Raw genomic sequence first — 27,311 nt, 5'->3', positions numbered from 1 at the left:
AAACTTACAGAACTAGTTACTGTTTTGCATGTGCAGTAAAACGCTCTCAAAAGGCAAGGCGATTATGTATTTTAATAGTGGGCAGTGCCAGCGGCCAATACCCGCCCCGAGCGGCCGCCTCAGCTCTGCCGCCCCCGCGCTCCGCCCTCAGCCCGCCCGCGCACAGCGCCCCTGGCGGCGGGGCGGTCCCGGCGCATGCGCGGTGCGTTCCCCGGGCGGGGCCGAGGCCGCGCCCCTCGCCGCGGAGTGGCGGCCGCGGGTCACGCGGGGCGGCGCGAGGTTCCGGGTCTGCCGCCGCCGGAGAACGTGAGTGCAGGGGCGGGGGGATGCCGGAGCCGCCGTCGCCGCCTCCTCCTCCTGCCGTGCTCCCTTATTCCGCTCTCCTGCCCTCCTCCTGTCTTGTCTTTGCCGCCGCCTCTCGGCGGAGAGCGGCCCCCCGGCCGTGAGAGGCGCGGCCACACCCGGGGAGCGCCGCCCTGCTGAGGGGGGCCCGGTGCAAGCCCCGACAAGCGGAGCTGGGCTGGGTGCGCTGCCCTCAAGCTGCGCTCTGTAGGAGGTTTCCCTCCGCCGCGCTTCGCTCCTTCCCGCCGCTGCAAGGAGTGGGAATGACGGAGCTGAAGCGGCCTGAGAAGTCGAATCGCCGATATTTCACGGTTTCGCAGCCATTATCTTCATACGCACACCCAGCGTCGTGCCCGTGGACTCGGCTCCCGGGAGCGCTGTGGTGGCGGGAGGAGCCGGGTGTCGGGAGCAGCGGGGCTTATCCGCAGCCGCACATGGTGTGCTCCTCACACCGCCCCAGCGTGGCCTTACTGCTTTCGTTCGCCTCCTTTTCCGCAGTGGTGTTTTTTAAAAATTCTAGAAACAACTTCTTAACAAAATCAATAACTCGCCACAGCTATATCCCTTTCTTTGTTAATACTACAAAACAAAAAAACCTACCTCTACCCCTCAAAACTGCAAATATCTTGGGGCTGTATCGAAGAAGAAGCAAAGGCAAGTGTATCTTGTCTGCATTTGGTAAGCCTCGCAGTTGTTAAACGCCGAGTCTGAGTAATTCAGGTGTCTGTGAAATGTAATTAACAATACCTGAGCTGGTTCGATTTCCTGAAATAGCACAGTGATGTTCTTCCTGGAACTGCTTTTTATTGACATAGATTGGAGGTGTTGACAACAGCAGTATAACACTAATACTAGGAAGCATGTGTTTCTGAATTGTTTATTTCACCAGTATTATTTTAAAGTGGATTTCTTCAGAAAGTTCCTGTTCTTCCTTTCCTTCCTTTCTCTTACACACTGCAGGCAAATTGTCCTTCAAAGCTACCAAGGAATGCCAGAATTGTGAGAGCTGTTGTGCTTCACACTTCTGTAGTGGAGTCAGGCAATCTTTGATGGTTTAATTTTTCATAATATTAAAAAGTTCTTCAGATAAAGGAGGATGCTCTTCTAGTATGATTACTCAGTTTTAACACTGTACACAACTATTGCAATTGAGTGGGGGAAAAAAACCCAACAAACCCCAAATCCCTGGCCCTGAGTTAAATATCTGTGAAGTTAAAACTCAGCTCTGGCCTAATCTGAAGTTCACTGTTGTTTTGATGTATTTTTATTTTAAGCTGTGACATCCTCTTACCTTTATAAGTACAGTGATATTAAATATTGATGGCTATTTCACTTCTCCAACTTCAATTAGTGTAGATGTATCCTGGTGTTTTGAAAGGCAGTTCCTAATTACTGTCTGTTATGAGAGAGATTTGACCTAGTCCCTTGGGTTCTTTCCTGTGAAAGCTGTCTCATTTATTTTGGGATAAGGTGGCTAAAATGATTCTTGGCATGTATTGTTTAACTTGTGTATATTTTATTGTGAACTGTAGTTGTTGCAACCTTCAGAACACAATTTTCAGTTTTAAGGTGAAGTTTTTAGTTAAAAAGCTTATTTTGTTGAGGACTTTCTCCTTTAGTGGTACCTAAGAGGATTAAAAAAGCCATAAAAGATTTTCAATTTTCATGCTGAAGCAGATAGAAGAGGCAGAAGAACTTCTTTATTCTCACAGAAAACTTTGAATGAAATTTAAAATGTTGCACAATAAAAAAAGCTGTGATATAGCCATTTATGAAGTCATTGAAGGCTGATATTTAACATTGAATTGTCTCAGTAAGGGAGTTTAAATTGTTTTAAAACATTTTTATTACAGATGTTTGACTTCTCTTACCAAATTGTGGAGTGCTGTGTCTTTTGAGTTCACCATTCAGTATTCCTTTGTGAAGGAAAGCCCTTTAAAGGCACATCTGATGAATCCAGAAGTTGTTCTTTATGAAGTAATTAATTTTATAATTAAGTCAGGACCTTGTCTATGCTATGAACTGTGTAGGTGACTGGACATTTCAAAGCTGATTGTAGCTGACAGCTTGTGGCTGACCTTCTTGCATACTTATCAGTATAAACAGGATGATTCATTGTGTTTCAATTTTTTAGTTTATTTTTCCTTGCATTGGTTGTTTTTTCTGTTCGGCATTTTCCCCACCTCTCTCCAAATCTGAGGCCACAGTCAGAGTGTTTACAGTTGGCTCCTGCTTCCTTTGCCTCCTCTTTTGCCCTAAAAGCTCTGATTTGATTCTGCTGTACCTGGAGAAGCCTTTGTGTCCTGAGACTGTCTCTTCGCAGACAAGTGCTGTGGGCCTGCTGAGGTTGATCTTCACTGGGGGATGCTTTGTGCTTGGGATCTGACACTCATCCTTCTGTTTCAGGTGGCTTTGACTCTGGTCTAGCTCTAATCTCAACATGTAGGCTGAGTGCACAAGTTTTTTTCCAGAGTGTACTTGGTTTTGCATAAACATAAATCAAAATTTCAGGGTAGTTATGTTTGTTTTAGGAGGATTCTCTTCCTCTAAATTCAAATTACAGCTATAAGAAAATGCGGTAGGACGTTTAATTTTAACTGATATTTACTAAAATATTTACTTTATTTTTTTTTAGTAATGTGAAGTCATAATATTTTATGGTCGCCGAGTGAGGGGGTTTGTCACAGTAAAAATAAGTTTAAATGCTTTTACTTGTTTAGTATGAAACAAACAAATTCCAAGAATATTTAGTTCAGACATTTATCTTGAGTAGGTGACAAAAAATGCAGCCACGTGGCAGCCTGGATGTAAGACAAATGTCTGTTTCAAGTAATTTCTGGAAATTTGTACATTTTGAAGTAGGTGGCATATTTTCAAAAAAAAAAGGAAAAGGAAAAAAGTGCTTCATTGTTTCAAGCCTCATTAGAGTTTTAATGAACAGTAGAGGCTGAGGAGGAATGTTCAAATTTAAGGGAGCTGCATGAAGGAGGCTCTCAGATAACTCCTGTTCTCTTGCTGGGGATCTTTTCCCCTTTGCCTCAAACACAAATGTGTTTTGGCTGACATTTTTGGTTGCTCCCAGTAAGGGGAATGGTTTATGATAACCAGCACTGCTGAAATCATGATGGAGATCATTCCCAGTCCTGTTCCATGATTATTGTCTGGCTATGTGCTCGATGAGGGTTTCTTTTCTTAGGTGCATGGGTGTTGAAAGTACTTAAATTGGGAATTTAAGGGTGTCAGAAGCAGAGATGGGAACTTTGAAACATAAGAATGTTTAACAATTTGAACAATGTGGTGTATGGCAAGATTTTGATGTTTCCTCATAACTTGCATTTAAAGGATGTTCACCTTTAAATTTTAACAGTTTTTGTGTCCACTGTTTTGTGGTGAAAAAGATGTGTGGTACAAGAAAAGCCAGAGGTCTGGGCAGAACATTATTAGAATATTGGGGGGTGTTGGTGTACCTGATGTCAGAGCTAGTGTGGAAAAAGAGAATTACATTGATTAAACTTTGGATTAACTAATTTTTTGGTAATGTTGACTTTAAATCAGAGACTGACCATGTAATTATCTGCAGTGGCCAATTAGCAGTTTAACATTGTTCATTTGAGCTTTGTGGGGGCTACAGCTGTGGTCTCTGCAGTTAAACTGTGATCATTAAACACTGGTTTTAGAAGGCACCAGTGTAGGAGGTTACATGTTCAAGAGGCCTGGTATGTTTCTGTTGTTTTCACTCTGTTTTGGACAAGGTTTAGGCATTATTTACCATTTCCAAAATAATAACGTGGGAAAAATGTAGTCAGTTTCATTGTAACGTAGCAAATACATTTTACATGCATTCTGGTTTACTGCAGTCGTTTTCAGGATAAAAAACCACAGCCAATTTGGTTTTTTCTTCTCTCAAATTGCTATAATAAGCATAAATATGATTGAAACAGAAATACAGAGACAAAAAATACTTAATTATAAGAAGTGGCATTAATTAATTCTGTGTGTGAACTGGCATGGAAGTGTGTGCTTCTCTCACTTCAGGATAAGCAGAGAAGGTGGCCTGGCCCCTAGCAGGCTGTCTTTGATGTTCCACCCTGTGCAGGTCTCCCAGGTCCTTTTGCTGGTACAGGGTAACATCATCCAGAGATGCTTTTCAGTTTCCATCTGCTCACTCACTTTGTGGAATGCAACCCAATCAAATTATTGAGAATACTCTGAATACCTGAATAAACATATGTAGTGAAGTGTTTGCAGGCATGGCAATGGTCTGTAGAAATGTGAAATTAGTAAATCCTAACAGACATAATGGGGAAGGTTAAATTTTGCAACTTGAGCTGTCCTTTATAAATGTGCCATTTTTTCCCCTGTCCTCCAGAAGAATTAGATTATTGCTTGTTTATCTAATGAAAATGTTGAAGAGGAATAATTTTGTATTAATTGGAAAGGCTTTTAAATAAAAAGATTAGTAAATTAACTTCAACTGTGTTTAGTAAAAAAGAAGGTTAATGGGGTGTTGAAATGAGAATTTTGTATATATCTCATTATTTCAGGTGGTTTCATTTGAAAGCTGGTGGCAGAGTTTTGAAGAGGAATTGTGTTTTGCTGGTTCTACATAACTGATACTCACACATGTGTTGTGTCTCCAGTAGCTCTGCAAAGAAGGGACACCCTGGAGGGGAGGAGAGGCTGTGCTGGGGCACCTTGCAGAGTTCTCAGAGGTGAAGCAGGACTGGCCAAGCTGGCTCTGGTTCTGAATCCTGGCTCTCTTCCTGTCTTCCACAGGTGGCTCCATGCTCACAGCCCCTGTTACCCAGTGCAGCTTCCTCCCTCCTCTCTTTCAGTCCCTGTCAGAGTAAATCTGTTTCTAGCCAGATCTGTTTCTGTAGCCCTCTTTAATCTCCTGGTTTTTTTCTGCCATAATTAAGGCAAAGATGAAAATTTTGTTACAACTCTTTAATTTTTTTAATGCTGGGTTTATATATGATTTCCCCCTATAGTTTTCTCCATCACTTACTTCTAAACTAAACTCTTCATTCTCATCCCTAGGAAAGCAGTAACAATTTTCAAATTGCATCTAGGAGTACTTGGCTGTGTCTCTGTTTCTTTTGTCAAAATTGTGACTTTTAATTTTCAAGCTTAGCTTGTTTTGAATATTTGTAAAAGTTAGAAAAATGGTCATTAAAAAAAAATTAAATATGTGGCAAAAATAGGGATCCTGGAAACTGAGACTCTAGAGAAGAATTTTGAACTGCTTTCCTTCCTGTAATCTTAATTATTCTGACTGAATCGGAGTTAATGAAAACATGTCCAGAATACCCAAGCATTTTAATGGATTGAGTACAGCCTGTGGAAGGATGTGAAACAGAGGTTGCAGACTGCTTTTTCTCTCAATGCTTGTCTGGATTGCCTGTATAAATCTCTTTTATTTGTGTTTTGTATCAGTTTACGAATTCTGATTTCTTTTCCTCACTTGAATTTTTGTTCTGATATATCAAAGGTCTCAGCTGATTGCCTTGATGAATTTTTTTATGTTTAAAAACTTACAAAAACAGTGGTGAGCTTCAAAACACTGCAGTATGTGTGTAACAAGTTATCTTTTTTCTTTCAGAATTTCCAAAACTTGTATGGTTTCAAAATTGAACAAAAGACTGGAAATTGAAATAATCTTCACATTTCGTTGAATGAAGAAGTAACCATGGAACGAAGGCAAAGAGGAGTCAGTGCTGGACTGCTTTTGCTGCTTTATCAAATTTCTCAAGTTGGACTCCAGAACATTCCTTCTGTTACCCTTGGGGTACTTGTGCTGAATATTTTTCTCTTTCTGAATCCTTTGAGGCCACTCTCTGAAGTGTGTCTCAGTGTAAATGAAGCTGTCCACAAAAAGAACTGGCAGCGTTTGCTGCTTTCTCCTTTCCACCATGCAGATGATTGGCACTTGTATTATAACATGATTTCCATGCTCTGGAAGGGCATAATGCTGGAAAGAAAGCTGAAGAGTATATGGTTTGCCTACATAATTGCAGTATTTTCAGTACTGATTGGAGTAGTTTACATGGTGCTGGAAGTCCTGCTTGTGATAATTCTGGATGATCCTTCCTATGAAATGAATTGTGGCGTAGGTTTTTCAGGTAAGACACAGAGTTGGTCCAATTTACAAATGTAAAATTAATCTGTATATTTGCTATGTAACAAGAACTGTTAATTGCAGAAAGAGAAGAGGTGTACATCTGTATATATGTATGAGTGTCACATCAGTATCCACATCCAGTTTTTCAATTTAAACATGTACTATGGGCATGAACATAAAGTAATTCAGTTCATGTTCTTGTGACCAGCAGGGACTTTAGATGAGAACATGAAAATATCATCATCCTTGGAGAATTGTGTTTTCTGTTTAATATTGCTGGTTAATTGAAGTCTGAACTCTTAATTTTCAGATGTTGTATAAGCATTTCAAGAATGCTCCTTAGGTGGCTTCTAGAAAAGCCTGTCAGTTTAAAATTACTCATGCCTGTCTTTGGAGAGACTCCCCTAGATCTGCTTCTGCTAGCAGCATCCAGACACCTGATTGTGGTCATCTTCCTTCCAGCAATGGTCTTGTCTCCTGCTTTAGCAGATCATTTTCAAGTCAATAAATTTCTTCTCTTTAAAAAATCTGTAATCAAGTAGAAAAGTAGCCCTGCATTTCTAGATAAGTAGGAGATTTCCTTGCTGTCCTTGGGACCTAACCTTAGAAGGCAAGCCTTCTTTCTCAGCCTTTAAGAAAGTTCCTCAGACCACTGTGAGCTTTCTCTTGAGAGGGACTTTTTCATAAATACTTCCAATAAGTTCTCTGAATTCATTCCATCATATTGACTGGCAGTTGCATGATAAAACAATTGCAGTCAGTTAGAAATTAATACTATTTACTGTGATTAAAGGTGATTTATCTACTTTTTTTTTGCAGAAACAAGTGATTCTGGAGTATGTGTAAGATGATTTTCCATTAATTCAGAATTTGAACCTACTGTTGAGCTTTACACATATTTGTTTGTCTTGTTTTCAGTAGTGGCTTTTCTCAAGTCACAGAACATGTTTTTGAGTTCACTAATTTTGTCAATTATTTCAATAGAACTCCCATTTTAAATGTTTGTATTGTTTTGAATACCTGAATAGCTACAGTGAGCAGGCACATTAAAAACCAGCTTAGATTTGGCTGTTAGACAAATACACAATTTTTCTATCTTTTTTTTAAGTCACTGAAAAGTATCACTGAAAGAACAGAACTGCTCTGGCATGCAGCAATATGCTTCGTGGTGCTTTGAAACTGCATGGTACTTCAAATTGTTTGCATTTCTTTATTATTTGTGCACAAGTATTTCTCTCTTCATGTGATTTCTTCTTGTTTGCAGGAGTCTTGTTTGCTTTGAAAGTTCTGAACAACCATTACAACCCAGGAAGAGTGAGCAGTGTCTTTGGATTGCCCATATCCAGTAAATATGCTTGTTGGGTGGAGCTGCTGGCTATTCATTTCATCTCCCCAGGGTAAGTGTGGCTGATATTTCAAGGAAAGGAGAAGAGATTTGGGCTGTCTGGAGTAGTTTGAGGTGTGAGTAGTGTTAGCTGGTATCCCAGTGCAGTGTTGGGCCTGCAGTATGCTTTTTCCTTAAAGCTCTCTGTTTTGAGTACATCTCAAATTAAAAACCTGAAATACTGTTCCCAGCAGGTGTATTTGAGTATTTGAGGGAAGATAACAAAAGTTGATGGGCAAGGAAAAGGGCTGAGCTTTTTCAACGAGGTACCTAAACTGCTCCACTAGAGTGCCCAGGGCTTCATTAGCTGAGCAGCATTGCACTCTTTGCTTGCCATTGCTGTTCTAGACCCCTCTGGCTTAGTCACTCCTCTGATTTATGATCAGAATATCATCCAGCATTCTGCCAGTTCTGTCACTGTCAGTGTCACTGTCCTGCAGTGCTGCTGGTCATCTCCCTCAGTTTCCCTGGGTGCTCTGTGCCAGCACAGTTCATCTGCCCCTACCTCTGGAAGAACCATGCTTTTCTTTGCAGTTGATTTTTTTAAGTCCTGTTTGCAAGTGAGTAATTTTCCTATGTAGCATTTTGTAACTGTGAATCACATTGCTGAATATATGCAAAGTACAGACACAAAACCTATGAACTATCAAATCATAGTTTATGTACAATTTCCCTTTGTCAGAAAGATTAAAAAAAAAGAGCTCAGCAATACTGAGATAATCCTTGTCAGGTACTATGATACAGCTGATAGAACATTTCCTAGCACAGAAGGAGAATTCAGATATTGCTTAGGTTGAGCACTGGTTTTATGGCTTTATGCCTGGCTGCTCAGTTAACTGCAGTGAGGATTAAAGACAGAAGAGTGCTCTGCCCAAATGCAGATTTGTTTGTGAGCTGCATGGCACGGCTACAAATATAAAAATAAAGCTTTCAGTGCATTAAAAACATTCTTGTGAAATACATAAACCGCTGTTTTAGCTGAACATAGGTTTTATTTGGTGATATGTTTAACAATACTGTTTTTAATTAAAGAATAGTGGAAGGGCATTATGTATGAAGTAAAACCTTATCCTACTGTGTAAGGTAGAGGAAAAACATGATTTCAGACATTGTGTGCTGTTCTTTTTCAGTTGCTTTACTGCAGAAATGTCTTTGGATAGAGAGTGGATAGAAAGTCCAAAGATAATATAAAAAAAAATTCTTAATTTCATGGAAGTTTAGATTGCTGCCTCATCTAAACCTTTACAGTGACCTCTACAGAGGGCAATTTCACAGCACTTAAATGATAATGGGGGCTACAGAAAACAAGTAGTGATCTCCAGAAATTCATGTCCTAGGACATATGTTTGATTAGTAACTGCCCACTGCCTTGCAATGAACAAGAGCAATTGTATCTCTCACAGCATTGCTCTTACATGCTCATCTGTGTGCTCAGGGCACATTATAATATTTGAAGTCTATGTTTAACTGGTTCCTTTTATGAACTAAATTGCATAATTTAATTTTGAATAGATAAGAGGTCAGTAATTGAGGCAGAATTCTGCCCAGTTAGAAAGCTTAGGCAATAAATTTGGACCTGCTTTTGTGTGCTGGGAGAGGGTTTAGAATTTTACTGGCATCTTAATATTTTCTTTCTCATTAATGTTTTTGTTTTGGAAAAAATTTAAAGTGCATTCACTATCCTTCTAATCTTCACCTTCCATAAAGGATATTGAGACGTAGGCTTTTGGGATTATTTGTTTAATGGAAGAAGAGACATGTGAAAAGTTACCTTCTGTTTCATCTGTGCCTCTTCCAGAACTGAGCAGATATCTTAAGTCTTAGGTGAACCAATATAATGTTGGTGATTTCTAATGTTGGTGATGTCTAAGTATTTTTAATTTTCTGAGGTCAGATATTTTCTAGGTCAGGCATGCATTTTTCATAAATTTGGAAAATATGCTCCAGAAAATCTGTTTGGAAAATTAGGTCCTTATAGATACTTTATTTTGGTAACTACGTTTTATCTGTAAGTTTTCACATCAGCATTTATGTGTTACTCTCTGGAGAGTTGTTGGTTTTTAACGAGAGAGAACTGCAGCTCCCCATGGCACTATAGGGTTTGAGGTTGAGTAGGTGGCAAAAGAGTGAATTTAGATGTGATCTTCACCTCCCTCTAGTGACACCTGCATTTTCCTGTCTCCTTTTACCACTGATGCCTGGAAGGTGGCTTGGCTTGAGTGCTTGTGCCATCACCTGTAAAACTCCTGTAGATCACTGACCTGAATGTAAAAATTTATACAAACATTACACTTGGTGCATTAAACAGAGGTTTCATTTCTACTTTATAAAGGAAAAAAAAACCTCATTTTAGCTTGTATAATTTAAATTTTTTGACAATTAGTATAAATGAGTTATTTCTAATTGCACATATGAGGAAATTTTAATGTTTAGTGTATTGGCTCCTGTAACTTGGTAAGAGAGGTGAAAAATTTGCAACTAGTGTTTACACCTGCTTGAATTCAGAAGATTTTCTCTTAATCTATGTCAAAAACTTGAGCAAATCTTGTTTACTGTAAACATGTTCTTCTGGTTTGATTTCTCAAAAGACTCAGAGCCTTTTCCTTCTTTATACAAATGGTAATGATATTTTTAAAAGAAATTGTTGGTATGCATAGAAAAGAATTTGGATCTCAGCAATTTGATTGTTTTAATTTTGAAGAAAGTGTATTACAAAGATTGCAGTGGATCTGCATTCATGCTTCTTTTACACTAATTGTAGGATTGCATGGATAGTGCAGTAGAAAGTATTGTGTTTGTGCTTTCACTCAGAAATGTAGATGGTTTTGGTAAGATCTACCCAGACATTACCATGTAAGTCACTTTTCTAAAGTTTAAAACCAGTTAACTCATTTGGTAAGTCTTTAAATGCTTTTAGGGAATCATATTCTATAGCAGCTAAAATGATCTCTGCAATTAGCTTTCTCAGGATATTTGTTAAATTCTTTTCTGTAACTGTGTAACTCCCAGTTTTAAGGTAGTTACAGAGAAAGAAGACTTGGCATTATAACCTTGCAGGCAAGTGATGTCTCTGTGCTTGGTCTCACTCAGGGACTTTCTCTGGGATGTCTCAGAGACTTTATCTTTACAACCAGTTCTACACTCTCCCTTTTGTATCCCTGCCAAAAAAAGTCTCCACTACTCACAGGATTTTTTTATTTTCTAGGACTTCTTTTGCTGGGCATCTGTCAGGGATTCTTGTTGGATTAATGTATACTATGGGACCTCTGAAAAAGATCATGCGAGCCTGTGCAGGTAAATCATTTTGTTGAATTTACAAAATCTGCATAAGGAACACTTTTATTTTTAAAATTTGGTAAGTCTTGCATAGAAATTCAGCGCATTCCAGCAAGTTTTTAGACAATTCAAGATGTGCTCATTTTATTTAAGTGGGTGCAGAAGAAAAAATCCTTTTTTTTTCTTAAATACGGATAAGAACAATTAAGACTAAATGTGACTTTCAGATATTTTTACTTAGAAGAGTATCTTTTACTCTTCTTTTCAAGTATTTATTTAGAGTATAATCTTTCAATGAAAATGTCACTTCAAGTGTGGTGAAGCCATAAACATATGTCAGAACAAAATGTTTCCATCTTGATTTGTGCTGTCATATTGATTCTAATAGAAGTCTCTGGTTTGATGGTGGTGGGATGCTTAAGAAATGGTTGCTGGATTTCTCAAGCTTTCCAACAATGTTATTACAGCTTTTCATATTGCAATAATAATTATTTTCTAAAAAATATTATAGCTTTAGACATCTTTAGTCTTAAAAATTGTTTTAAATACAGCCCTGCAAACTTTTAAATGAACAGTGCCATAGATGTCAGTGTTTTAATTGGAAGTCTAAGCCCCAACACAGCAGCTGTGCTGGGGTTGGTTGGCAGAATATTTGGCTTTTTTTGTCTGAATGCTTGATAGGTTGAGTACTTTATTCATGAGTGTTCCATCAAATTGAACATGGATATGGTGTTTGTACAATGGGGAATTAATTGTTCAATTGTGTGTGCTCTCACTGGGGCTTTGACCACAGCTTGGGGATATTCTGTAGGTCATGTATGGTCAGCAGCTGGAAGGGAAATGACACCAGAGCATCAGCTTTCCTGCCTTGCTGCAGGAACAGGCATCAGGTGTCCTGTTAGTTAAAGGTTAACCTTGCATGATGCTGTGCCACAGGAACTGCCTGATCACTATGGATCAGGGCAGGGCAGCTTCAGGGGCTCCACCTTGGGCTTGGCAAGATGCAGCCCTGCCTGGGTAACCTCTCTGATCCCCTCACTAACCCTGCTCTGCTTGGAGTTGGACTGGGGCCCTTCTGAGGTCCCTTCCAATCAATTTCTCTGGGATGTTGGGGGGATAGAACATAAGAAAATAAAGATAGTGTAGAAAGTAATCTTACCCCTAAGGAGATGCAGCTGGGCCAATTATCAAAGATTAGGAACAGGCCTGGCTTTAACAGGCCACAGCTGTAACCAATGAGAAGCAGAGTGCTATAAAAGAGTGGGGTGGCCCCTTGAGAAGGGAGCTGGAGTCAGTGGCTGCTTTGTGAAGAAGGAGTCAGTGCTCTGAGGAGCTGCCCAGGAGAAACACCAAGAAGCTATGGAGCTTTTGTGATAAGGAGACAGCAGTATGGAGCCCCTGCAATAAGATGACAACACTGGGATTCAGGGATAACCCCACAGTACTGTCAGTGAACCCTGCCCTGGCTGCTGTGCAGGTTCTGTGTGACTGACAGCTGCAGGAAGCAGTGTTGAGCACACAGGCATTTTTTTTTCTCCTATGTAGCAAAGCAGGAATAATGCAGTGTTGCTCCAGTCCTCAGTTTGCTGTGCATTAAACATTGTTAGTAATGAATACTCTCAGTAAAGAAAGTGTTCATTATGTGTTCTGGGAGAACATAGTAGGTTGCTTTGCTTTTTTTCTAGTCTACATGGATCTGTTGCTTGAACATGGCACTCTACTATAAAATCTGGAACATACAAGATTGCATTAGTATATTCTCTCACTGATGCCAAAACAGATACCCATGACTGATTTCCTGCCTGTATCTTATGAAACAAACTCTTAAAGAAGGGGTACTTTAAATTTGAATTTTGTATTCTATAAAGAAAATATGATTATTCTAACAGTATATGCATTATTCTTTTATTTAGCTGGCATTTCCTTCTTCACTGAGCCTGACAGGCCAAGGGACTACTATTCAGGTAAGTACTCTTGTCCACTTAACCAAAAACTTACTCCAGCTTTAAAAACAGTTTCTGCTAATGATTAGAAAACCTATAGGAGAGCTATGTGAATGGAAACATACAGAGTGTACAAAATATTCTGCACACATATACTTGCTAAACTTATATTACTTCTCTGGACATGTCTCACCTTTCCTCTTCAGGCAAGTGTGTGGATGGATTTTGTACAAGAGGCTTAAGCCTCTAATTAAGGTCATGACTTCCTAAAATGCTCCCTCAGGAAAATATCATCCCTTTTGCACAAGGTGTAGCAGTGGGGAAATTGTGTCTACTGGAAGCAGCCTTTTGGACCTAGGTAAATATGCCCTCATCTGGCAAATTTATATGTTCCATTCTAGGGTGGTTTTTCCCTTCTAACAAGGATCTTCTTCCCTTGAGCCCTCTCTGTAAAAGAAGTAATTTATGTGCAGAAAGCCCCTCCTCAGCAGACTGAATTTAGGCCATCTGCAGTTTCTAGATGGATGGTTGGAATGGTGGCACTGAGTGGAGCTCATTTGATTCACCTCTCCTGCAGAGCACTGAATCATTGCCTGTGGAGTGTACAGGAATAATAGGTGGGGGCCAGGAGAGGCTGGGAGAAGGGCTCTGGGTGTAGGATGTGAGCTAAAGGATGCAAATCCTGGCATCTCTTAGCTCCTGCAGTGATTTATGCTCTTTCCTAGGCATCTGCTGGAAGAGCAGGATAAATGCATAGTGATAACTCTCTCAAATATCTGCCAGTGTGCAGTGGCTTGTGGCTTAAAGATGTTCTCAGCAGAAAGTTTTATGGGAGGATTTTGTCTTTAATAGCCTGTGGTAGATCCTTCTTCCATCAATTTGTCAAAAGCTCTTTGAGTCAACATGAACACTTTTAACACCTACATCATCAGAAAAGACTCACAGTGTGGTTCCTGCTTTAGAATCTGTCACTTTTTAGTTTGGCTTAAACCTGCCAGCTGCTAATTTCATTTTGATGCATGTTAATTCTTCTTTGGGGAGGGAGACTAAACCTTCATTCTTTATGTACTTCTTTCCTTAGTGGTTTTTCAGGCTTCAGTCCTGTACTCACAATGGCTATATCTCCCCTCCTTTCAGAAAGCTGAAGTCTGTCTGGTTGCTTGTAAGGAAACTATTTCACACATTTGATCATTCTTACTGTTCTCTGATGTTTTGTCAGGCAGGGGTTTTTATTTTGTGTAGTCTTTTATAATTGAGATGTGCTTACTTTGAGCCAAGTTTATAGCTACTTTTATTCTCCCTGATGGACTTTGTCTTCCATGATCTATCTCCAGTTTTATTATTACATTAAATAGTTCCCACAAGTAGGATTCTGGGCCCTTAAGTATTTTTGAAACATCTGTTTTGTAATTCCTAAACAAAAGATCTTAGTCTGCTTTCTTCAGCAGCAGCAACAGGGATTGTTCCAACTTTCCAAAGTATATTTACCCAGGGTTTTCATTACTCTCATTTACTGTCAGGTCACAAAACATTTGATCTAAAGGCCAGTAAAGAAATAAAACAATTACTACTGAGAAGTGACATGAGAGGTGAAGGCAGCGTGTGCAGCAAGCACAAGTGACAGCACAAGTGACCTGTTGCCATGGCTGGCAGTCCCAGCCCAGGGGAAGGGGCTCATCCAGGTACAGGAGCTGCTCACAGACACTGAACCTTCCTCCAGTATCCCACAACAGCAGGGTGGGGGGAAACTCAAAAGATTTATATTGGAAAAAACTTTTTAATAGCTAATGAAGATAAGAATTTGTACTTGACATTTAAACTCTGTGATCTGTTACAGCCCCTGTACAAACAGCAGCTGCTGGGAGCTTGGGTGGTTGTATGAGACCACCCTTGTGGAGGAGCAGCAGAGATTCTCAACAGCCCTTTCTGTTTGCTTTTCCAGTTCTTTTCAAGTAGGGAAAATGGAAGAGATTTCATGTAGTAGATCTGCCATGATGGGGAGGGGAAAAAAAAGCTGTGGTATGCTGGCAACAAGGAAGTCTGGGATTTTTTTGTGTGTTTTGAGCAGTCCTCAAATGCTATTACTTTGAGTTCTTTTGGACAAAGGGGAGATGGAGAGAGTTAACCTGAATTATCCTGTCCTCCAAATTTGCCTTTAGATATAACCATTTAATTTTTTTTTTGTACCAAATTCATTTGTCGAAAATGACTTACAACTGCAGTTAAGAAAATATATATTTGTTGTGTTCATTCCCTGTTCACATACTTTGTAATTGTCTTTCATCCTATTTGCAGAAGTCTTAATGGAAGATTTAACCTTTTGCTTGGTGTGTGATATATGGAATAAATTTGGCCATCTGTGAATGAAGAAAACTCTCCCTAGTGTCATAAGCTAATGATGCATATCTTGATTAGTTTTTCACTTTCTGGCATTGCTCATTTATCACTATGTGCCTTTAAATACCAATTTAAGTAGAAAAATAGATGAAGCTATGGTCAGAGTATATTTTATGAAACAGCACAAGGAAACAGCTTTGAAAGAAAAAAGGTTTTAAGTGTAATTTTAGCACATTTAGTATTTAGTAGCTGAATTAGGTTTTCTCTAAGTGCAGTTCATGAATGAAGGATTAGGACATTTATTTTGATTAATAGGAACACCTTGAACATGTCAATGTTAGCAAACTGTGTCTCATCTTAAAATAAAAGATTACAGCTTTCTGAGTACTTACAGCTTGCTGGCAGTGTGAAACATAAACATAGAAAAAACTACAGCACTAGAACAAAGCTAAAATACAGCATCCCCTTGCTTTCATCAGATAATTTAATGCTTTTAGTAGCAGGATTTTTACCCTCTTCATGCATGTAGTTTTGAAGCCTTCAGAAAATAAATTTATAGCTGAGGAAATGTTGATTCAGATTAACATAAAGCAGAGGAGAATGAGGGCAGTGTACAGACATAACAGCTAAATGCTGTCCCTCAGTGAGATTTCACTGCAGGTGTAGGAGAAATCTTCCAATGTCAGTTGTGTTCCAAGACAAGAAAGAATTGGGAAAAGACAGAATGTGTGTGTTTACTGTGTATGTGTACATGTCTGTGCAAAGTCAATGTGGGGATATTTGCAAATACAGACGAATATATATGATTCTATGTACTTTGTGCAGTTACTCTGTTCAGTTTTTCCTGCTTTTTCTGTATAACTTTCAAGACAGAGTATTGCTGGTTTTATTTGACTAAAGATTCTAGAGCTTGGGATATTTTTCTTTAACAAAATAATTTTTAAATATAAATTATTTATCCTCACTTTGTCATCTGTATTTGTTATTAACAGAAACTTCACAAATTTCACCTGGAATTGATAGAACCAATGAAAGATCATAAGACTATCATTGATGCTAATTATCTGAAGAAAAAGGAAATTGCCTGCTGTACTTGTTTAATACAAAAATATTTCCATTTTTCTCATTTTGAAGAACCTTTGTATAGTTTTCTCTCAGCTGGAAGAAACTGGCAACTTTTGTGTACTTTGGTTCTTCAAGATCCCTTGCTCAGCTCTCTGGAAATGAACACATCACAAAAGCTTTGTGTTTTGAAAATACAGAAATGGAATAGAAAAACTGAACTTTCTCCATAGTTTTCCTCAGTTGAAAAGTGTGACTTTTTTCCATAATTTTTCTCAGCTTAGGTTTTCTGTGCTCAGTCAAGATCAGATTGTGTTGTTAGCAGGAAGAGAGTGTTGCTCAATTCTCCAGCCAAGAAATTTTTTCCTTTTGACTCCCATGTGTTTGGGTGGGTGATGGCCTGTGCTTGGTTTTGGCCAGCTGTGCAAAGGCCAGGGAGGTTTGTCAGCAGTGCAGCAGCAGCAGTGAGAGGGACACTGATGGGATCTGTGCTGTGCTGGCTTTTGGCAGGGCAGCTTTAGCTGTGCCAGGGCACAGCAGGAGCTCTGTACAGCACTGCAGGAATTTGCAGGAATCTTTTCGTGTGACTTCTCGGGGTCCAGAGATGACTGGAATTTATGGTGACATTGTTTTATGGGCCCTGGGGGAAAGGGGAAGAGAGGTGGGGAGAAAAAGCCTGAACAGTACCAGGTTTGTGTTCTGGTGATAGCAGTAAGGTCTCCAAATATTGACAACTAAATGTTAAAAAGAGATGAGCAAAACTGTCTTTCAATTTCTGTCTGAAACTTGTTAGTAATAGCAATTCTATGACACTTACTTTAACAGTTATAAGAAATTGAGATGTTTGGTCCATCTTTTTTTCTCTTGTTTTTTTTTTTTTTTTTCTCCTGTTACAATGCTGTGGCTTTGTAAATTAGAAGTTAATTTATGGCATATATTGTATAAGTAATTGAACCCTAATAATTTTTTTCTTTCCCAAATTAAAACAATTTGTGGAAGAAAGATAGCAGGAAGGTAATATCTGATTTCACACTTGCTGAGTAGCAGCAATTGATTTTATTTTTTGATTTGTTTTACAGAGTATTATGGCTATTATCCAGATTATCAATACAGAGCTCCAAGGAGCTACTTTGATTATACAGGTGGGCTCACTGAAGAAGAACAGCTTGAAAGGGCAGTGCTAAACAGTCTTAATGAAAGAGGTAGGAATTTTATTGCATTTTTATCTCTTAAGTTATGATTCATACTGAAAGGGACTTAGGAAATAAGATGTATTCCCCATGACTTATTTTTGGACATGTCATTTTGGGAAGGAATTGATATAAAATGAGCTTTATTGTAAAGGATATTGTCTATTTTACTGTCTTTTTAAGATGATATTTTGCATAAGTTTTAACACTGAGTTTGAGAAAAAAAAATCCTTCCTTTTAATATTAAGCATTTTGAGATGTTACTTGAAAGAATGAGCCGTTTTTGTGGAGTTTTTTGAAACTGTCAAGAAAACTGAATATGAATGAGTGATAAGATTTAAGTAGATAGTATGCACTTTAAAAGCTTACATGTATGACTTTGAAACATCTGCAACTTTCATTTGTAGCCTTAAATAATCTCCAACACTCCAGGTAAGATGTATTTTTTATCCCCTTGTGGTTTTGAACAAAGGTAAGTTTTGTGCTGTCAGAGGGAATGTGTTTTTTTGGGAATGTCCTTTGATGAAACACAAGAATGAATTTCACTAGTACCTCACTAGTAGATTGCTGTGGAACCAAATTTCACTTTAGGCTTCCCTGCCAAAAGCAGCATTTCTTAACACTGCTAGTGCCTGGTTTCAGTGCTGGTTGCAGTTTTTAAGCCTCACAGGCAAGTGAAGCATGAAAAGGTACCATCATATATTGTTTCCAGTGGAATTTGGTGTGATCACATATGTAGGGATCTTGCTTTATTTTGCACTTCTTTCTCCTCCCTGCTGGAACACTTTTTAGTTTGGACAAGCGAGACCTAAGATTTGAGCTCTTAAAATACTTGCTTAAAGAAGCTGTGCAAAGGTTCAGTTTGCCTATAGGCAGATGTCTTGTTTCACAAAGAACATAATCCAGAGCATGTCACTGATCACACCTGTTTCAGGGACACAAAGGAAGAGATGAAATTTACTGCACTAATGGGCAATTAGGATATTCTTCCCTGTCAGTTAGTTTGAAAAATAATTAGCTTCAATGAGCACTATCCTTTGAACATGATGTTTTTCCTAAAGTGTGAACATTCAGGGATTCTTGCAATTACATAGATGATGAAACAGGTACTTAACATGACAAAAAATTACATAAAATAATTTGAAATAGGTTGTATTAGCAGGTACCACAATTAATTTAGGGCTCTCTTATAATATATTTATTTTTCAGAGATTTTTAGGATATTTTAGGGGCTTTTTTTTGCAGGAGTTTTTTAGGAATTCTCTGGGAATGTTTAGGATATCTTTAGGGTTTTTTCAGAGTTTTAAAAGAATTATTTTAGGGTGTTTTAAGGGCTGTCTTACTACTAATTGGAGTTGTTAGGAATGTTTTGGGTATCCTTGGGGCTTTTTTAGGGCTATTTAAAAGTTTTTAGGGCTTTTTGAAGAGTATTGAGGGTCTGTGGAGAACTTTTTAGGACTAGGGTATTTCTAGGGTTTTTGAGGGAATTTTTTAGGCTTTTTTATCAGGGCATTTTAAAGCTTTTTGGGGTATTCTTAAAGGTCTTTTAAGACTATTTAGGGATTTTTAGGGGTGTTAGGGACTTTTTAAAAGAAGGGTATTATTAGTGTATTCTGAGGCTATTTTTAGGTTTTTGTGGGGTGTTTAGGACAATTTGAGAACTAGGGCTTTTTTAGGGAATTGATAGGGTTTTTTTAGGGTCCTTTCAGGGCATGACAGAGGGTGAGGGGCACTGTGGGGGCTTGAGGGTGGCAGAGGCTGGGAGCTGAGGGAGGAGCAGGGAGAGGGGACAGTGGGTGACACACAGAGAAGCTGAGGGTGGCAGGGGCAAATGGAGGGTGACAGCGAGAAGCTGGGGCTGCAAAACTTTTTCCTTGCAAACAGCCTTAGGCCTAGGCAGAATTTAGTGCCTAGGTTAGGGTTAGGGTTACACCTAGGGTTAGGGTATCGAAAATCACAAAGCCCAGAGTTCCAGGCACACTGCAGCTGCTAAAGGCATCCCCAGGGTTTGGGTTAGGTTTAGAGTCAGGATTTAGGGTTAGGGTTCTAAAAATGTTACCAGTGTGCTTTTAACAAATTGTTACTTGAAAAGAGTTTATTTCAAGTATCAATGGATTAAAGATTGTCTTTAGCCATTTCCTCTCCTAACCAAAACAAATTATCAGACTTCTGTAGAGGGAATGGTTTTGTGTATTTCTCAATTTTACCATCTTCTTTTAAAAACAAGAGAGAGACAGACACTGTTCAAGATTGTTCTGGCTTGCTCTTGTAACAATCCAGCTATGTCTGGATTCATTGTATGTTACTTTCCTTCTGAACTCATTACCCTCAGCTACTTCCCTGCTAATCTGATTTTTCATTTGTCAGCTGTTCCAAAGCATAGCACAGAAACAGTAGTTAATTCCATCAGTCTTCTTCACCAGTTTATGTTCAAGTCTGTAGATAAGACATATTGACAGGATGAATGGTGTGCTTCATAGCATGATGAAATTTTCATACATTGACAGAAACTGAAAGGGCTGTGCTAGAAACAATAGCAAAGGCTAATGAATGTGGTCTACTTGAAGCTGAGCAGGAAAAATGAGGCAGTGATAAGTACCAAAAGCCAAAGCTCTCAGACTGTATAGCATGTCTGCATTTTGCAGAGGGAAGGACAGGAAAGAATAAAAGCAGTTTTGCCACTTTATATTTTTTATTCAGTTGTAGTTTCTGTCTGACTTCTAGTGAAACACAAAACAGTGAAAAGGTTGCTATGTTTTGTGTGTCTCAGCTGTTTCTGGAAGCCTCCTAGTCCTGCTAAAGTATGAAAAGAGGAAAAAATGCCTGCCTCTCCTTAAAATTCTCTGTACAACTCAGTAAATTATAAGTGAGTTTGATTAGACCTAAAGACTTGACTATTCATTGGCTGGAAGAGATGAAATGAGTAAAGCAACACTGGGTTTTTGACTCTGGTTTTTTGCTGCCTTCCAGTTTGCTGCTTCTACCTCCAAATGTATCAAAAATACCTTGGAATGAGCTGTGCAGCGAGGTTGTGGAGTCCCTGTCCCTGGAGGTGTTTAAGAAAAGGCTGGATGTGGTGTCAGTGCCAGAGTCTCCCTGACAAAGGGTGTTGGGTCATAGGCTGGACTCCATGAACTCAAAGGTCTTTTCCAACATCATTGCTTCTGTGGAAAAAAAAAAAAAAAAGGATGTTTATAAACTAAGAGACCTCCCATTTTCTTAAATAGAGCACTTTAAACATGGATGTTTTTGCATTAAAAAGCAAGGCAAGTCAGGTGTTCAGTATATTGCACTGTATATCTGTAGCACACCCAAGTGCTGGTTGGTAAGCTTTAATAATATTCTGTGGTTATAACATATTTAGCAGGGCTGTACTATTTATGGAGGAGACAATTTATATAAAACTAGTAAAAATGAAAGCCAAGCAAGTGTTGGAAGTTGTAATGACTTTTGATCAAATATCCAGATCAGAGTTCTCTGTTTTGGTTAACTGTGTGGTCCTTGCTGGGTTCAAAATAAATCACCTCATTATCTTCCAGAGCAAAGCCTCTCCAGAAGTAACAGATTTGTAGAAATGAGAAGTGTCTGTTCTTTGTATGGGTATTTAAGTGTTTGTGTAGTTTGGTTCTTGTATGGATACCACACTCAGTAGTGCCAGGACAGATGGTGATACTGAAAATGGTAAGCTGTTCAACTGAAATATTCTAGATTGTTCTTTAACGCAACTAAAGCTGGCATGACAAAAAATACAGACACACTGCTTTGTGATACCTCTGCTGTTCATTTGCTACACTCCTCTTATCAGACCTAATTGCATATTTCAGTTTGGTAGCTTCATATATTCCTCCTGACTCTTACAGAGACTGTCCTGCAAATCATGTTATCTAGCCTAAAAATAAGGTCATAACTTCAGAGAAGAGGAAAAATCAAGTGAGAATGTTTAATGTAACTCTTCGGTGGGATTGCATTAATACAGGTGTAGTTACATCTGTTGCAATTGCAGCATTTTTCTTCTGCTCCAGAGTGCTTTAATTGTGAACTTAAGTAACAAAAGAAACTCCTACACAGAGTGACAGGGTAGGGATGGAGGTCTCAGTCTTCTGTATTCACAGAACGTGGTTCTAGTTCACAATAGATTTGTAAAATATGCCATGGAAGGGTTAATGTTTTGTTCTAAGTTTGTTGTACTATATCCTTTGGTGTTGTCTATCACCCGGTGTTGTTGCAGTTTTCCATGTCCTTTGAATGCAGGATTCCATTAGTCTTTAATTTGCTTTTGCTGATGTGTTGAAATGCCTGTGTTGGTTTCTTGCACAGATGTCAGGTGGTGTTCAGTAGTAGCAGTGGCCTAATTACCATTTCTGAATACTGTGGCTTATAAATATTTTGATAAGATGAAGGTGTGATTTCATTAATATTTCTGCAGTAATTAAAAGAAAAAAGGTGTCAGGGAACTATTTTAGGTAACAGGATAATTTAAATATCTACATGCAGATACAAATACATTTGTTTAAGACATCCAGACTTTGCTGTTCACCATATTGTTTGATGTAAAAAAAAGATCTTTTCTTCAACCTAAAACTTGTCAAAATGTATTGTGTAGCCTTCTATTTTTGGGTCAATATATAAAATAGCATTTTTCATCTTTTTTATAGCACCTCATTCTATTACTAGTGATTATTAAAGCACATGTATATTTGAAGTGTTGAGCATATTTTATGGGGACTAAGCAAAGAATTGTCTTGACTGTGTGAGTGGTATCTGTTTTCTTAAATAAAAATTAACTCGGGATGCTGTATAGAAAAATAAATGTTTTTATAAGAAACTTTTTTATTTAGTTGACAATTTCACTACTGGAAAGAATTTTTTTAAAAGTGCAAGTAATTTAATTATGATTTAAAAATCAGTTATTAAACTACAGCATTATGATGCAGTTTTAACCCTGTGTGGCCAGGTGAAAGCTCAAGAAATGCTGAGTGTTACAAAGGTTTTATTACCTTTAAAGCAAATGTGCTTGTCCTGGACACTGCCATTGTGCTCAGAAGGCAGGCTGTGGTTGTGTTTCCGGAGCCCCTCAGCTGAGCTGCTGTGTGTAACCAAGCCTTGGTTGTTCCTTGCTGGGTGCCTCCGTGTGAGTTCTGGAGAGCTGCTGGAAGGGCCAGTCCTGGCTCCTCGGGGTGCCAGGCCCAGAGCTGTGGGGCTGGGAGTGCTCCTGCTGCTCAATGATTTTGCTTACACTTGGAAGGGTTGGGCTGCCGCGTGTCCTTCCCTTGTGGAACTGCTGCCAGCTGGGGGTGGGAGCTGTGTGTGCATCTGCTGTGGGGCTGCACATGTTGGACTCAGTACTAAAAGCAAACACAAAAGCTGCTTTTACCAGAAACAACTGCTGAGGACACTGAAATAGTTTAACATTCTGGAGTTTGCTGTGTAAAGGAGGGATCGTGAAAAATGTGAATACTTGTTAATACTTGTTATTATTAACTGGTTAATACTTGTTACATGTTCTTTTTGTTGTGGTTTGTTGTTTGGTTTGGTTTTCTTGTTGGGTTGGGGTGGTTTTTTGGGTGGTGGTAGCTTTATTGATTGGGGGAGTTTTCTGGTTTTGGTTTTTCTTTTAATTTGACTGTTTTTCAGAGCAGTTTCTGGACTTTGTAATTGCCCTGAAACCGTCAGAATTGAAAACATTCAATTCCCTGTCTCCTTTGTGTTGTGACGCTTTGGCTTACAGGATGTATGTGCATTTTTCTCCTATTACAGACCAAAATAACAATTGTTTTTCATTGTGTCTTGTAGATTTTGGTGGAGGAACACACAATCATGAGCAGCGACCTTATGGGTTTTGGTTTCCACCTGAGAACTCAGAAGAGAACATGAGAAGGCGAAGGCTTCGTAGGTTTGACAGATGATGAAGTGGGCAGGTGTTGATGTAAAGTGCTATTCAGGCTTACCAAAATATTTACAGATTTATTTGTAATCTGTAATTTACAGAATAATTTATAATATTTTCCATTATTTTTACTACTTGTTGCAAAACTGCATAGGATTTTGTGAGTTCAGACTCAAAGTTGGAACTTGAATAAAAGCATGTGAGATAGGAATGAATATGTGATCTTTGGCCGTCTCCATCTTAATGCACCTTAAATGGAACAAGACTGATGGTTTTTCCAAACTGTCTTTTTTTCCTTAAATTATTTTGTATAGCTTTAAGAATTCCTCGGCTTCTTGACTGCTGATGTTCTCAGACAACAGGTTTTCTTCATCCATTGCAACGGAAATGTTATGTTTTCTGTGTAACTTTAAAACTATGCAATTTTTCCTCACAAACCTTTCTCAGTTATCTCTGACGACCAGTTCATTTTTTAGGATTACCATCTGAAATGACACTTGAAAAGATTGGTTTGATGACAGTAGCTGGGTTATGTGAATCTAGGCTTAAGCTCTTGAGCAGACAAATAGTTGCAGCTATCCTTCCCCTGCTGTCCTTACCAAGGAATTTTTCAATACAAACTTCAGTGTGGCAGTCTTCCTCACACCATATTATCTAGAACTTGGATGAGATAAAACTGAGTGGTTACTACTTATGTTTTCCTAAAGCCTTTCTTAATATTTATGTTTTAAATCAAAAACTGCTGCTCTTTACAGAGCTGAAATAATTTATTAGGAGTTTTCTGTAAAGGTAGGTGGCTATGCCATACAAAGCATATATTTATTTACTAATATTTTTTAAGTGTCTGTTTCCCTTTCTAAGAAGGCTTGGAAATTTTCTTTTGTATATGCTGTTCATGCAGCTTTAAAAATTCCACTATTTCTCAATATTTATCTTGTTTGAAGACCAATCTCAGAGCTGAGAGTTTGTAGACTTGTGGAGATCACACCTAAACACAGGCTACCTTGAATTCTTCATTTTTGAGAATTTCCTTACCCAGCCAGAGGAGTTGACAGGGGACCTGAGAGCTCAGTGTCCTACTGGGCACACCCTCCACATAAGTCTGTCCTCTCTATGGCACTGCTGCCTCTTAATGTTAACTGATGAACCTTGAGGGCTTTGGTTTCCAGTATCACCATGAAAATCACTCCTTGTCCAGGCATTTTATCCTCAGAATGAAAGAACTTGGGGATGTTCCTGTAAATCTGTTGCAGAGAGGTGTGATTGCAGAAGAATAATTTGGTTATTGGCTTTTCACACAGACCTGTTGGATTTTCCTCATCAGCACTGAAGGAGTGAGGATTAGATAAGCAGTTCAAGGGTTTCACCAACCTGTGTTTTATGAAGTCTACTTTTCTATGAGGTTATTTTTTTAATATAAAAAACAGTGCTGTATATTTCATACAGAAAAATATCCTGAAAGGAATTTTTTTACTGTGTTCTTTAAATAAATAGTACATGCCCTTTCTGTTTGTAGCTAATGTATGTAAGGGAAGCTCTTGTTTGCTGGGAAAAGCACAATATCAGGATGCAGACTTTGGGCTCGAGGTTTTGGGACACAACAGGCACAACTGCAGTGGGAATCCAGGTACAGACAGAATGCTGATTTCTGGTGTGTTCTTGGGCTTGGTTGATTTTGTATATATGCAATAGCCATAGAATAAAACAGCAGACACTTTTATAGAAGGCCAACTTTCTTATGTTCACTGAAAATAAATCTCAAAAACCTGTATACTTTTCTCAGCAGGTAATAATCAGATGTAAATGAGAAGAATGTAGCATTGGTTCCTCAGAAATCCTTTAATGCTCTGGTCAAAAGTTGCAGTGTAACATACTGTGTGTGCTAAACTGATATTTTTCTTTAAAAGCACAGGATGTGCTGCTAGTCAGGTAAAAACAATACTTAAGGAAAATCAAAAACCCGATTAAAATTTATAAGCACTTGGTTTTGTAAAGTGAACTTAGACATACATGCCATTAAATATTCACAAAAAGTTTCAGTACTAATAAATGTTCTGTTGTTTTGACTTTCTTTTGTATACAGAATTGAAATAAATATTTTTTTAACATTTAAAGCTGTTTGGTTTTAATCATAGTAATTAATAAAGTGTATATTTTAAATTACAGAGCTAGTGCTATGTTGTTAGAAATTAAGATTTGTGATACCAAGGGGGTAGATTGATTGTATTGGGACTAACATTGTTTCTTTTTAATTTAGGGAAAGCTTTGGAGTTAGATTACTGAAAAGTTCTGGTATGTACAGTGTTTGGAAGGTTTATTCACACCTGCTCATTGCAGGTGGGTTGGCCTGGATGGCCTTTAAAGGCCCCATCCAACCCAAACTATTGTGTGGGTCCTCAGCAGGATTTTTGCCATGAAAGCCCCCATCAGTCAGTTTCAGAGCAGTGCTGAGGAGAGGTGGCTGATGAATCCCCAGTGTGCTCTGTTGCACTTGGTCTCTTCAGGGACAAAAATTAAGGGCAGTTACCCAGGTAAGTGTTGGACCTTGCTTCTCCTCTGGCCTGGTCACTGCCTGACTGCCTCAAGGGCTCTTGAAGCAAACGTAGCTTTGTGTAAAATATTTCAGCATCTGCAGTTTGATTCCTTTGTTGTAGGAGCTGTGATTTCTTGTGAGTTGTTTGTACTTCCTCTAAACTCTGTGATCAGGTACCATGTAAGAAATTCCGCTCCCTAATTAATCCTAATCAGCAGACTTGTTAATGGGCATATTCTTGAAATTTAATGGTTGAATGACCCAACATATTACTGTTAATGAATAAGGGTTTCTCACAGCCCAGAATTAAGATGTGATGAAAGAGCTGTGTTTATCTTCTAAAATTCTTTTCCCTCTTCCATCTTGTGTTTAAGCACAGGCAAATTCTGTGGTTTTGTGTCAATGTGCTGATTTCCCTGAGAGCACCACTTCTCCTAAAGGGAAAAAATGCCCCTTAAAATACCAGGAAAACAGTATTTGTGTACCCCTGTGTGCCAAGTGTATATATGCTGTTATACAGTAACAGAGAACTGCTTAACCTTTGAAGCTGCTGCTTCTCTCCAGACGTGCAAGGGTGGAGATGGCCCAGCATGGAGGAGGGAGCAGTTTGGATCCAGCTGTCCTCCCTGCTGCTGGGAGGGGCTGGGAGTGGGGATTGCTCTCATTTTCCCCTCTGATTCCATGGCTGGGGAATTGTGCCCCTTTTGGTTCAGCACTGAATGTGAATTGTGCTTCCTCACACAGCTGGTGAGCAGATCCTGGTGTTTGTGCTGTGCCTTCTGAAGTGTGCAGACATGAAGGACAGAGTTATTGCATGGGTTTATTATAAGCTTCCCATTGTTTCCTATATAAAAAAATGCTTATTTCTTACTGGTTACCAGATTTCAGAAGGCAAGAAAATATTAACGTTTCTGAGCTTTCAGTTGTAGGAGCTGCTTCTGAAGGAGTGTCAAGCTTTCTAGAAAGTCTTACAATAAATTCTGATACCCATTTACTCTTTCAGGAGCTGGGAAAACTGGAGAAACTCAGACAGTTTTTCACAAAACTCTAATATGGTTTGGGCGTTTTTGTTTATATGATCTGCTGGGATGAATAAAGCAATTGGGTTAGTGAAAGAGCAGATCAAGGATATGTATGACAGCATTCTTCTGCTACATGAGAACAGCAGTAAGCTCAGCTCTCTTTCTATTTACCAGCAGAAATTGGCCTAATTTGCAGCAAAAGGAGTGCAAGCAA

The 27,311-nt window shown here is 38.8% G+C and overlaps 1 protein-coding gene across 2 annotated transcripts; it reads left to right on the top strand.

Moving 5' to 3' along the window:
• The first annotated feature begins 225 nt into the window (after positions 1-225).
• On the top strand, positions 226-25,656 carry RHBDD1 (rhomboid domain containing 1). 2 transcript variants are annotated; one of them, XM_059479558.1, is made up of 8 exons: positions 289-306; positions 4,983-5,054; positions 5,945-6,464; positions 7,728-7,860; positions 11,053-11,141; positions 13,037-13,087; positions 17,545-17,667; positions 23,449-25,656. In XM_059479558.1, the coding sequence occupies exons 3-8, from the start codon at positions 6,032-6,034 to the stop codon at positions 23,559-23,561; spliced, it is 942 nt and encodes a 313-aa protein (XP_059335541.1). In that variant the 5' UTR covers positions 289-306; positions 4,983-5,054; positions 5,945-6,031; the 3' UTR covers positions 23,562-25,656. The 2 variants fall into 2 exon arrangements, with proteins under 2 accessions (XP_059335542.1, XP_059335541.1); XM_059479559.1 differs by lacking the exon at positions 4,983-5,054 and having other exon boundaries at positions 226-306.
• Positions 25,657-27,311: the final 1,655 nt, after the last annotated feature.

This window comes from Ammospiza nelsoni, chromosome 10, assembly GCF_027579445.1.
Source record: "Ammospiza nelsoni isolate bAmmNel1 chromosome 10, bAmmNel1.pri, whole genome shotgun sequence".
Taxonomy (NCBI): domain Eukaryota; kingdom Metazoa; phylum Chordata; class Aves; order Passeriformes; family Passerellidae; genus Ammospiza; species Ammospiza nelsoni.
Note: the sequence above shows the minus strand (reverse complement) of the source record. Positions and strands in the feature narration are given on the sequence as shown.

Excerpts from the sequence above, each read along its gene's own strand:
- RHBDD1 (XM_059479559.1), top strand. The coding sequence starts at position 6,032 with ATGGAACGAAGGCAAAGAGGAGTCAGTGCTGGACTGCTTTTGCTGCTT. Across the intron at positions 11,142-13,036 it reads GATCATGCGAGCCTGTGCAG|CTGGCATTTCCTTCTTCACT; the intron begins GTAAATCATTTT and ends TCTTTTATTTAG. Across the intron at positions 17,668-23,448 it reads AAACAGTCTTAATGAAAGAG|ATTTTGGTGGAGGAACACAC; the intron begins GTAGGAATTTTA and ends TGTGTCTTGTAG.